The sequence below is a fragment of the Acartia tonsa genome, chromosome 10 (genome assembly GCF_053477335.1).
Source record: "Acartia tonsa isolate MP-2025a chromosome 10, ASM5347733v1, whole genome shotgun sequence".
Taxonomy (NCBI): Eukaryota; Metazoa; Arthropoda; class Copepoda; order Calanoida; family Acartiidae; genus Acartia; species Acartia tonsa.
This window is the reverse complement of record NC_137269.1, coordinates 11396905-11409346: the sequence shown is the minus strand read 5'-3', so window position 1 is coordinate 11409346 and position 12442 is coordinate 11396905. Positions and strand designations below refer to the sequence as shown.

Genomic DNA, 12442 nt, shown 5'->3' with positions numbered 1-12442 from the left:
GACAAATTTTTATGTGATTCCTGTGACAACAAAGTACATTATTATAAGCAAAGCAACTCTATAATCATGTCCTAGAAATGTGAGTATGTCCATAAACATTATCCTGTATTAAGCAGTTTTTACTTACAATTTTGCTTCGACTCTTATACATTTATATTCTGATTATTCAGTTCTGACATTCTACAAGTGTTAATGTCCATTTGTCCTACCGTTTCAGAGCGTTGTTCTCATAGATGGTGTCATCCTTGTTTAATAAGTAATGAACAATGAATTTAATTATAAGCTTTAGGCATAAGTTAGATTATTAGGATCTACTGCAGTTCACGGTAAAATATTGCTGGTAACGAATATTGCCAAAAATCTCTGAATTTTAAAGGCTGCTAGATGCCAAACGGCTGAACGTACAGATCATGCCCGCACACTGTTTTAAGCGGCATAAGAAGGCCTACAAATAATCTGGAATAGCCATAAATCAACAATGCATAATTATCTCACAGTGCAGAGAAATGCGCGAAAAAGACCTATTTGACGCGGTTTTTCTTCAGTGAAGCTTTCCCTGTGCATCATTGGATCTTGGCTATTCCAGATTATTTGTAGGCCTTCTTATGCCGCTAAAAATGGTGTGCGGGTATGATCTTTACGTTCAGCCATTTGGCAGCTAGCAGCCTTTATGATTCATAGATTTTTGGCAATATTCGTTACCAGCAATGTTTTACCGTGAACTGCAGTAGATCCGATTATTATTATTACTATTTTCAATTTTTCTGTAAAGATCCAATTCGTTAGGGTTGAATTTGTCCAATTAAATTTTTTATAGATTCATATAGTGAGATATTTTTTAGTTATTGAAGCATTTTGAAACTTTTGCCTTAACCTGCCTCAAGGGGTTAATCAAGGTGTTAATCAAAGTGCTTTTGATTAAAAATTTGTTGAAATATTTTGTTTTTGTTTGTAAACAGTTACAAATATCATGAATAAGAAAAAAATGTAAAGATTTCAATTTTAGGAAGTATCATAAAATATTTTTTTAAATCTCCCTAATTCTAAATTGTTTAGTAAGAAGCCTTTGTTTTGATTCTATAAACAGACGGTTAATGAGGTTTGGTGATAGCTTATGATTTATACTTTCTGAATTGAACAATACTACAAAATACAAGTATGTTGCACCTTCCTTTTTGCTCTATACCCTAGAAGGTTTCCAGAGTAGGTTTCATGATTTTCCTGGAATTTTTGACCAGATTTTTGTATAATCCCCTAAAATAATTAATTTAACCAGGGGATAGATACATCCCCAGGTGACACGCCACTGTGCTTGTCTATTCAGCTTATAAACTTAACAGAATAGGTATTCATGATCTATTTTTTTAAATTCCAGTATTACGTATTTAGGCCGATACTGTTTCCTTTTTCAGAGGAAAGTGAGGGAGAACAAGAGATAGATGAACCCGAGGAGGTAAAGAGAGCCTGGGAGGAGCTTGTACTCATTCAACGAGAACAACAAAGGTGCTATATTTATCTACAAGCGGGTACGCCCCTTAGAGGCCTCTAGGATGCCTTAAGTGAAGGGAAAGGGAACCTGAACTTTTAATTTTGAATTTTCAAAGAAAAAAAAATTTACAGGGGGAGTATAAAAGAATCTTCACTGTAAAGGAGAAACATATCGCTCAAAAACAGTTCCAAGATCCTAAGCTACAGAAACACACACACAAAGACAGATAGACAAATGAACATCTTGTTACTTTTGTCTAAGAATGTCCTTAAAAAATATTAAAGTACTACTATTCATATCTAGGAGAGAAATTTAAACAAAATTATACAAGTACAGATAGTACTTTTATCCCCCTTGGTAGTTTTAGTCAATAAATCACTCTCTATGACATTTTATTTTATACTATTTTGTAAATTAAGGTATTCTGATATAAAACAAGATCTTGAGGAAGAGTTAGAGGGTCTAAGAGATGAAAGTGCTCAACTTGAAAATGTAAGTAATTATTAATTGTGATCCAGGAACAAAATTGTAAAACCTTTTCTCGTATTCATTCGAATCCGGTGGATAGGAACCGGTTCTCATCAATACGAAAGCCCCGAGGTGCCAAAGGCACCGGCTAAAAAAACCGCGAAAAGTCGTTTATAATACGATGCGAGAAATAACTATTAATTTCATTCGAAACTGGTGGATTAGAACCGGTTCTCATCAATACAAAAAAATTATGTCTAGCATCGTATAATTTCCAGTTTTCTACGAATATAAAATGTACAATCATAAGATTAAAACCATTTTTTTACCGATTTACCTCCCCCCTTGTACATAAATCCTTGAATCTAATCCTATAATAAGGATCCGAATGGATATAGAATATACGTGGACAGGGAAAAATTTCGTCAATTTAGGTTGCTAAACATGGACATGACTTATTGGTCAGTTCGTTTATCCAGTAGGAGGGTAGGGGTAGTCGTAAAGGATGGGGGTTCATCATTTTAGCCGGTCACAAGTTTCAATTTATTAGAGTACATGATAATCTGGTGCAAGATCCATGAAATAATAAATCTATTTAACTAGGAATTGCCTCAGCGAATCTCCACATCTGAGGAGAAAGAAATTCTGTCTCTGCTGTGCAAAGTTCATGAGTTGGAAATAGATAAGGTAAGTCAATAACATAGTATTACAGATATTTGTCCGCGGATAGGTAAATAAAAAATAGAATAAGGCATTTGCTATATATTTTTTTCGTGAAATATCATTAATTGCTGTTAGTTATTTCTAAATAATAATTAAACAATCTTTTTAACTTGAAATGATTAAATAAACTTAACAAACAAAGAAAGTTTTTTAAATAAAAAAAGACTGCTATTGATCAAAATCAATAATTAAAATTTTGTCTTTTCAATGTGAATGTAAAAAAAATTCCTTTTTAAAACAGTTACAATGTGTCTAAAATAATGTTGTCCTTATGTAGCGCAGTAATAATGTTTAAAGAGATATTAACGTTTTCCTTCAAAGTGCCTTGCGGGCAATGAAACCTCTCACCTTTATTTTGAAATAGATAAATAATTACCAGGGGGTTCGTGTTTTACATTAGATCATACTTAATTAGGTAACATTGGGTAGAAGGTAGCCACGAAGGGTTAATCCCCCCACAGGGGTTAGACCTAAAATGAAAAACTCAACCTATGCACTTTGAGAGAAAGCACAAAAACATTATAATAAACATTGTATAAATATACAATTAAAAGGAACGGTGCATAACATACATACAGAAACACCTTAATCATACATAAGCTGCGCAACTAAAAAATGGTTATATAGAATTTATTTGATTAATTTGTTTGTATAGCCAGTTTGAATAACTATAATGATATTTGTTAATAGCCTCACATTTATATTCAAGTGCAATACAACAATATAATACAATAATACAATTTATTTAAAAGACATTTTATTAGCGAAGCTACTATACAATAGAGACAAATTCATAAGCCTGTACACCAATCCATAAGTTTTACTACTTTATAAGATTCAAAGCAACCATATATTTATTATATGTTAGTCTGGTATTCAGTATTGAGACGAACCCCAAACTGTCCCACTTTGAGAAAGAGAATTCCAGTGACGTCATATACGTTTAGGGAAGGGGGGAAGAAAATCTCTTCCCCTTTCTCCCATCTCTTTTGAAGAGATTTTCTAAACGTATATGACGTCACTGGAATCGTCTTTCTCAAAGTGGGTCAGTTTGGGGTTCGTCAGTATTGAACCTGTACCGAAGACGTTTGACTTGTTTTGAAAATAGCAGTAACTAAAAAGATAACTTATAAAAGTAACAGGAAGTTTACTGTCTGTGTGTAGCTTAAGATCCTGCTGATCATTACAGTAAACCTTCTTATCCAAGAAAGATTTATAACTATTTTGGGGGAGGGCACCTCCAGCCTCCCAAGAGAAATCGCCTCTGGAAAAAATATCCCCACACTTTTTTTTCTTTTCATTTGAAAACTATAATTGAAAGTGAAGGGTCAAACAAACCCTCCATCCCCCCCCCCCCCCCCTCCCCACCTCCCACTTCCATAAAGTGCTATTTGATATGTTTTAATGTAACCTATTTTTAATGGTCTTCGTTTAACTGATCATCCTCTAAAAATGTATAATTATTTAGGTTGAGATGAAGAGTGAGACATTGTTAAAAGAACATGAGGTACGTTTTTGATCATTTTCAAGAACACTTTGTAGTAGCGAAGCTACTCTATAATTAGAATTATCCGTATGTCAGTCCGCCAGCCACGTAATTTTTTCTGCCATTATCTAAAATGATATTTTTTTAAACAATTCGATTTACCAATTTTCTATGAATTATTTTTTTTATTTATGACCACTAAATATCAGCTTATAGATAACTTTTTCCATAAGTCCATTCATGATATTTTTTGTTTTGCTATTTATGGATGTTTTCATCTTTGCTGTATTGGTAGTATTCAACGGTCCTATTAGTAATTAATTATAATATTATTGGATAAAGGTGCACTAATTAAGATAACAACTTCTTAATTGTTGAGTTTTTTATGTACCTTAAAACTGGGGTTGGGCCGGATATCCGGCCATTTTCAATATCCGGCCGGATACGGGATATTGAAACTATCCGGTTATGCGGCCGGATATCCAAAAAGTTGCCGGATATCAAACGTTGGCTAGATATCCAGCCGGAACTTGATATCCGGCATTAGAAATCCGACGGATATCTGGTATCCAGCCCAATCCTACTAAAACGTAAGATGATTACATTTTTTAATTTAAATCCTAGACTTTAACCAAAAACAATAAATACATATGAAGATTATCTGTACTTCATTTATAACCTTCTTAATTGTAACACCCAACATACAACCAACCCTATTGATTTAACAACGTTTGTCTGGAAGTCCTTATTGCCAGTGAGTGAGGGGGCATTGTACTGTAAATTACACTGGTACCAAACTTTATAAAAGCACATTATCTTATTCTTTGGCTTAAGACTTTGGGTTCTTTTATTGAATTTTGTTTATCGTCATTTGGGACATAACCGCAGAACTAGAACCCGACATCTTAGCTTTACACTCGTATTGTAATTAGGGTTGGACCGGATACTTTTTTGGCCATATACCGGGTATCCGGTATCCGGATAGTTTCAATATCCGGTATTCGGCCGGATATCTGGCCAACGCTCGATATCCGGCAAATTACCGGATATCCGGCCGGATAACCGGATATCCGGCAGTAAAAATCAGCCGGATAGTTTCAATATCCGGTAACCGGCCGGATATCCGGCCAAATCGGATACCCGGCCCAACCCTAATTGTAATTAGGTGCGAAGAAGAGATCTATTGATTCTAAAGTATGACAAGCAAAGGACACTCTGCGATGAAATCATATCAAGACAACAAAAACTTATTGAAGGTAATATTATTTTGTAAATGGTGTCTAATTTTAGTTATTCAATAAACATTAATACTATAATAGTTATATATTGCATCGCATTATAGACAGCTTTCCGCGGATATCAAAATAAAAATTATAAGATTTAAATAAATTTTGTTTTAAAGGGGCCAAAAGCCTGGGCTAACAAAACTTATATTAATTTCATGATTTTTAATCTAATATTCTTGGAAAGTTGTCTATAATACGACACTATACACAAGTTTTCATTATGTCCGATGACCGGCCCTATTCCAGCGGTTATTAGTCGGTTTCCAAGCCATACTGGAATAATAATTACTAAAAATTAAATTTTTTCTAGATAAAATATTAATAATATTTTTGACGTAAAAATTGATGTACAATGTACATCCCCGCCCGATTATAATAAACAGAATTACCCGTTCTGAATAATAAAATATTGGTTGAATAGTTGATACACTGCTGGTATCAACCAACAAATCAAGATTTAATAAAAGTACCCAACGTTTTTAAGCTTAAGTAATTAGAGAAAACCCTTTTAACTTTTCGGGTACCATTGTAGTTTATAGTCCAATGTTCTCTCCCTCCCTGATGCATAACATAGCCAGACTTAACAGTATTATAACAAGCATGACAACATTCATAAAAGCGAAGTTCTGAAACGGTTGGACAAACGGACATTAACACTTGTATATAAATATAAATGAATTAGAGACAAAGCAAAATTGTGAGTAAATTTGTTGGAAAACTTCTTTATACAGTATAATTTTTATGGACATACTTACATTTTGGGACTTGATATAGAGTTGCTTTACTTATAACTTTTGTACTTTGTTGTCCCAGGAATCAGTATATCAAAAATCAGAACAATCGGATAATTAGATCAAATAAAAAATTTTGTTAAAAAAGTTTAAAATGTTCATGTTTAAAATGGACGTACAGAGATGATTATAGGGCATTATAGAACAATTCTAACATGCCTAAATTAACAAAAAAACTATCTGTCTCGGACCTACTACTAACGGCCCTAATTATAGAAAAGCTTCGCTTTTAAAAACAATCATTAACTTTTTTGTTTAGAGTTTTATATACAAAATTGAATACCAAATATTCTTTGTTTTACAATTTTATTCAAATTTAATATAAATAGATGTTTTTTTCGACGTATAAACCACTTATCAATCAATATTTAATAACCTTTGAATATTTATGATAGTTAGACAGGAGTTAGTACTTTTTACACTTAAAAATAGTTATTCATCACATCGTATTATAGATAGCTTTCCGCGGATATTAAATGAAAAAAATATATGATTAAAACCAGTTTTGTAAGGCTCGGCCAACAAAACTGGTATTAATTTTATGAATTTTATTTTGATATTTGTGGAAAATTGTCTTTAATATAGTGTCATACATGATCTTTCGTTATGGCTGGTTCTAATCCAGCGGATATTAATGGGTTTCGACGCCATACCGGAAATTAAAATATATCTTTTGTAATGTTATTAAAGCTGGTGAAAAAGTTACAAGCAAAGCAAAGTATAATAATTGCATTATATTACAGTACAGGATGCTTAAGATTCACAAAAAGTTCATAAAAGCAATCAATTTTATGCGAGTTAAATCTAGTTGCGCTCTTTCTATGCCTTTTTATATCATGGCTGCTTCAGAATTTTTAAAGTGTCCTCGCCATTGAAGTGCTCAGGGATTTACCAGGATGCTATGAAGCCTTAAGGAGATGAAAATAAATGGGAAGGAAGGCCTTTCCAATTTCATCTATAATGGGGGTGTTAACAACCCCCTTCTGAAGGATTATATTGTCATTTGACCGCTAGCAGCTTGCATAATACGTAAGGAAAAAAACCTTTATAATTCGGATTTTTCCAAATATACCTGTGTATGAAATATAAACCGGAGTACATATATCTACATAATAATTTTAGGTAGGTATACCTAAATGGTGTTCCAACTAATATTCTTGATCGCTACTTTATAATACATATATAATTTTCGGTTCTTTCACATATAATACCCTGTTGAGCACTGACACCTCCCTTCCCTTAAAAAAAATATATTTATTTTTTAACCTGCGGTGCCCTAACCCTGCGAGAATATCCAGTAAACAATATAACCTAACCAGAAATAAAGAAACAAACAAACTATAAGCTTACCCACTCCACTTATTTTTAAGGTGCCTACCTGGGTACTTTTTGTGAAAGCGCCATATTTTCTACAATATGTATCATATATGTATTAATATGAATGTATAATTGAGTCAAATTACCTGTATTTATAGCTTTGGACCAATCCAAATTGCATAAATCAATGGGGGGTAAGTTTGTTTTTGAGTGTGGACCTTCTCTTTCTATCCCAGATACAGAGATAGGACATAGACGATAAAATTAATCTATCCCACCAAATTCTGACACATAGAATTCTATATCAAGTAGCTATTAAAAATATGGGTCTTTACATTAATTTTATCGTCATTGTACTATCTCTACACTTTTTAATATGTTTGAAAGGTTATTCTTTTGCTGAAAATCTACTCTATAAGTGTATGTTCATGGATGGTCGGTCAGTTATCACATGAATATAAATCATATTCCAAAAACCCGAAATACTTTGCTAACTACTGAACCTACATGGTTCTAACTTACACTATAGCTTTTAGTAGGTACAGATAACTATTTTGGGGGAGGCCAATAAATAATGTATACCCCCTACCAAAAAAGTTCAATTTTGAATTATCTCCCCCCCCCCCTTTTTTTTTCCTTCTATGCCCCAAGAAGCCACTAGGGGCGTAGCCTGTAGTTTTTAATAAGGCAGCGGATGAGTCTTACTAATAACACAAAAAAATGGGAGTTCAATATTTTTTATAACCACAAGTAAAGGTTAACCTGAAATGAAAAAGTCTTTGCGTACTAAGGAAAAATATCGAGATTAGGATTTGAATTTTTAATTTTTCTTTTATTTATTATTTATGCTCACTGTTTTTATTTTAGGTTTTTTTTCACAGCAATTTTAGAGTGTGTTTCAATTCAATATTTATCTATCTAAATTTTATATTAACTTTTTTTTATTTGTTTATCTTTCATGAAATATGGTTGATTTCTTTGATTTGGTTTATTATTGAACATTTATTTGTTGCAAAGCTGCACCTTCTTTACATTACAAGACTTTTTGTTGGTCTGTCAGTCTGTTTAACATGCCAGGAAAAGAAAAAAATCATGTAGTTTTAAATTTTACTTAAAATGCAAACAAAATTTTAACATATTTCTTTGTTTTAAATAATTTTCATTGGTATAAGCTCTGAAAATGTCAAGCTGAGCGCTGAATCAATTGAAATAAGGGGGGTGGTAGGTAATCTTGCAAGGGTTGGGCATGGGTTTGAATAAAAAAACTTCTTTTTAAATCATTTTTATCGAATTCAGTGATCGATAATAAAAAATATATATATATATATGTATTTTAAAAATAATTCAATCAGGTACAATGCCAATGCCTCCTGAACTGATGGAACTATACAATCTTTATCAACAGGAGCTAAACACAAGGTAAATATTCAGAGAGTAGGGAAACTTGACACCTGTACAACACAAATTAAAAGATTTTAAAAATATATATATTCATTGATACATCATTTGTATTAAAAAAACAAGATGTATATTTGTCTGTAGGTCATTTTAGATCTCATAAACGGCTGTACCTATCGTTTCACATTTTTTCGAGAAAGGTTTTAAGCTATTGATATGATATTCTCCGACCCACTCCCCTCTAAAAAAAGGATCTAAGAAAAAGAAACTCTTCTGTTTTTGTAGTAAAGATATTTGGCATTAGGGAATCTCCTGAGGGTAGACCTACTATAACTATAGCAATGATTTGAATCTATTTTCTCGTATTCATTCGAATCCGGTGGATAGGAACCGGTTCTCATCCATACGAAAAAACTATGTCTAGCATCGTATTATATCCAGCTTTCTACGAATATAGAAATGTACAATTATAAGATTAAAACCAGTTTTTTAGCCGGTGACTTCGTCACCTCGGGGCTAAAAAAACTAGTTTTAATCTCATAATTGTACATTCTATATCCGCGGAAAGCCGTTTATAATACGATGCGAGAAATAACTATTCTCGTATTCATTCGAATCCGGTGGATAGGAACCGGTTCTCATCCATACGAAAAAACTATGTCTAGCATCGTATTATATCCAGTTTTCTACGAATATAGAAATGTACAATCACAAGATTAAAACTATTTTTTTAAGCCGGTGCCTTCGGCACCACGGGGCTAAAAAACTAGTTTTAATCTTATAATTGTACATTCTATATCCGCGGAAAGCGGTTTATAATACGATGAAAGAAATAACTATTACTCAATAATTTTTATTATTTATACTAAAAAGTGTGAAGGAATCAAGCTGTTTTATTTATGGCTATTCCAATAGATTTATTACGCTAGATAATCAACCAAACACAATAATCCGTTCTATTTAAAAATAATTTTCTAGCAGAAAATTTTGTGTTTACATTATATACTTATTATGCAATAAAATATATCATTGACGCAATTTTTGGACGATGTAATTTGCCCATGCAAGCTTTTCCTAAGAAATTTAACTAATTAAAGCTGACATCCCGCAATATTCTCTAAAATAGGGCGCAAGCTTTCAGTCAAATGCGCTTACTTGGTCAATCTGTACTTTTGATAGTATATCTAATCGCATAATTAAGAAAATTTTGACCTAATAAGCGCATTTGACTGGAAGCTTGCACCCAAATTTACAGAATATTGCAAATAAAACTACGCTCTTAAATGGACTTTCGCATTAACATCTTTATAATTTCTAACCAATAATGTATTCAGATTGTTCTAACGCTGTTTTTCTATTGATCTAAAAAGTTATAGGGTATCTAGACTTGTATATTTATTGTTATTCCGTAAAATAAGGAAAATGAGGCCATGAAAATAAGTGAGTGTGTGTTTTAGTTAGCAATGTATATTTATATTCCTTAATTGTTTAACCTTTTGAATATTTTTGGAAACAGGAGCTGTAATACGGAATATTTAAGTATTTAAATCCCAAGAAAACATTCTTTGTATGCCAGCTTGATAATATTAGAAGAAAAATTATAGATTTATTTCTATACTTAATAAGTCAAATCATAGCATTCTATCTTTTAAATCTGAATTATTTGAATAATTTTAACCTCTTATCACTAACGAGAGGCCTGCAGTTGGTTATAATATGTATATAAAATTAAAAATATGGAGGGGGATACTTTTTTCCAGGAGTGATTTAGTGATTTCTCTTGAGAGAGTGGAATTACCCTCCCCAATAATCCAATATAAACCTTTCTCGTATTCATTCGAATCCGGTGGATAGGAACCGGTTCTCATCCATACGAAAAAACTATGTCTAGCATCGTATTATATCGAGCTTTCTACGAATATAAAAATGTACAATCATAAGATTAAAACCAGCTTTTTTAGCCCGTGCCTACGGCACCTAGGGGCTAAAAAACTGGTTTTAATCTTATGATTGTACATTCTATATCCGCGGAAAGCCGTTTATAATACGATGCGAGAAATAACTGTTCCTACATTTTTAAAAGCTATACTGTAAAGGAGAACAATATCGATTTGTGAGATCTTAAGGTACAGACAGACACACACACACACAATATCATGTTACTTTGCTGCCCTATTTTCCCTTTTATTGGCCTTGATATAAATAAAAAAGTTAATCTGTGAGTTTATTCATGGACTTAATTACAACTTGGCTGGCAACCAAAAACATTATATTAATTTACAGGGATACAGTAATAGGACAAAGGTCTACAAATATAAATTTAATCATCTCGCTATAAATGCTGTTAAATATATTTAATCTTATTTATTAAGCTTGCAAATAAGGGGAAAGAAAAGGTTGTTTATCTATTTAAGATTTTTAAATTCTTACCTCTCTTCCTTATTAATTCAAATATCTTTTTTTCTCATCAATATTTTTTTAGCATAATATCCTGAATAAAAAACAGTTAAATATGTTTATGTAAATATGTAAAATTAAGATCTCGAAAACAGCTTTTCAGTTGTATTTATAATTTCCCCCCTTCCACTCCCTTTATTGCATCCTCTTTCCTCCACTGGATAAACGAACAGACCAATAAATGAGTTCCTTTTTAGCAAGCTAAATTGACTATAACTTTTAACTTGTCATAATATCCACGTATATTCTATATCCATTAATTAATTACCTGCTAGAATCAAAATATCTTCTGTTAAACACTTTTTCTCTCCCAACAAAATTCCTGCTCTGTTTTTAAAAGCGAAGCTTTTCTATAATTAGGGTCGGTCCGTCCGTCCGTAACGGATAGCTTTTTTCGTTAATTTAGGCATGTTAGAATTGTCCTATCGATTTCAAACTTTGCATGGTGATTCCTGTAGAAGTTAGGTACGAGTTAGAAAGCGTAGAAACTCTATAATCATTATCAGAATGTCCGTACGTCCATTTAAACATGTTGATTTTTTTTACATTTTTAACAACAAATTTTTATGTGACCTAATTATCCGATTGGTCTGATTTTTGGTATACTGATTCCTGAGACAACAAAGTACAATATTAAAGCGAAGCGACTCTATAATCAAGTTCTACAAATGTAAGTATGTCCATAGACATTATCCTGTATCAAGCAGTTTTTCAACAAATTTACTTACAATTTTGCTTTGTCTCTTTTACATTTACATTCTGATTATTCAGTTCTGACATTATACAAGTGATAATGTCCGCTTGTCCTACCTTTTTAGAGCTTCGCTTTTATGGATGTTGTCATCCTTGTTAACATTAGAGTCGTTGGATATTACCTGAATGGCCCAGCCTTTGAATTGAAACTAGGAATTATTTATATCTACCCTAAACGACTAGGGATAGGTTGATCTATCATTAATGTAAACCCTAGATGAAAGTGGATCCTACTCAAGAACTGGATGCAAAACATGATACTATTTAAATCTTG

The 12442-nt window shown here is 32.3% G+C and overlaps 1 protein-coding gene across 1 annotated transcript in view; it reads left to right on the top strand.

Moving 5' to 3' along the window:
- Positions 1-12442, top strand: part of LOC145329385 (kinesin-like protein KIF19) — a 58430-nt gene that overhangs the window by 20895 nt on the left and 25093 nt on the right. Inside the window, exons 17-23 of the mRNA XM_080173475.1 lie at positions 1413-1503; positions 1909-1981; positions 2561-2644; positions 4149-4187; positions 5332-5422; positions 7719-7754; positions 8913-8979. Coding sequence (XP_080029601.1) covers positions 1413-1503; positions 1909-1981; positions 2561-2644; positions 4149-4187; positions 5332-5422; positions 7719-7754; positions 8913-8979 — 481 coding nt within the window. The remainder of the gene's footprint in view (positions 1-1412; positions 1504-1908; positions 1982-2560; positions 2645-4148; positions 4188-5331; positions 5423-7718; positions 7755-8912; positions 8980-12442) is intronic.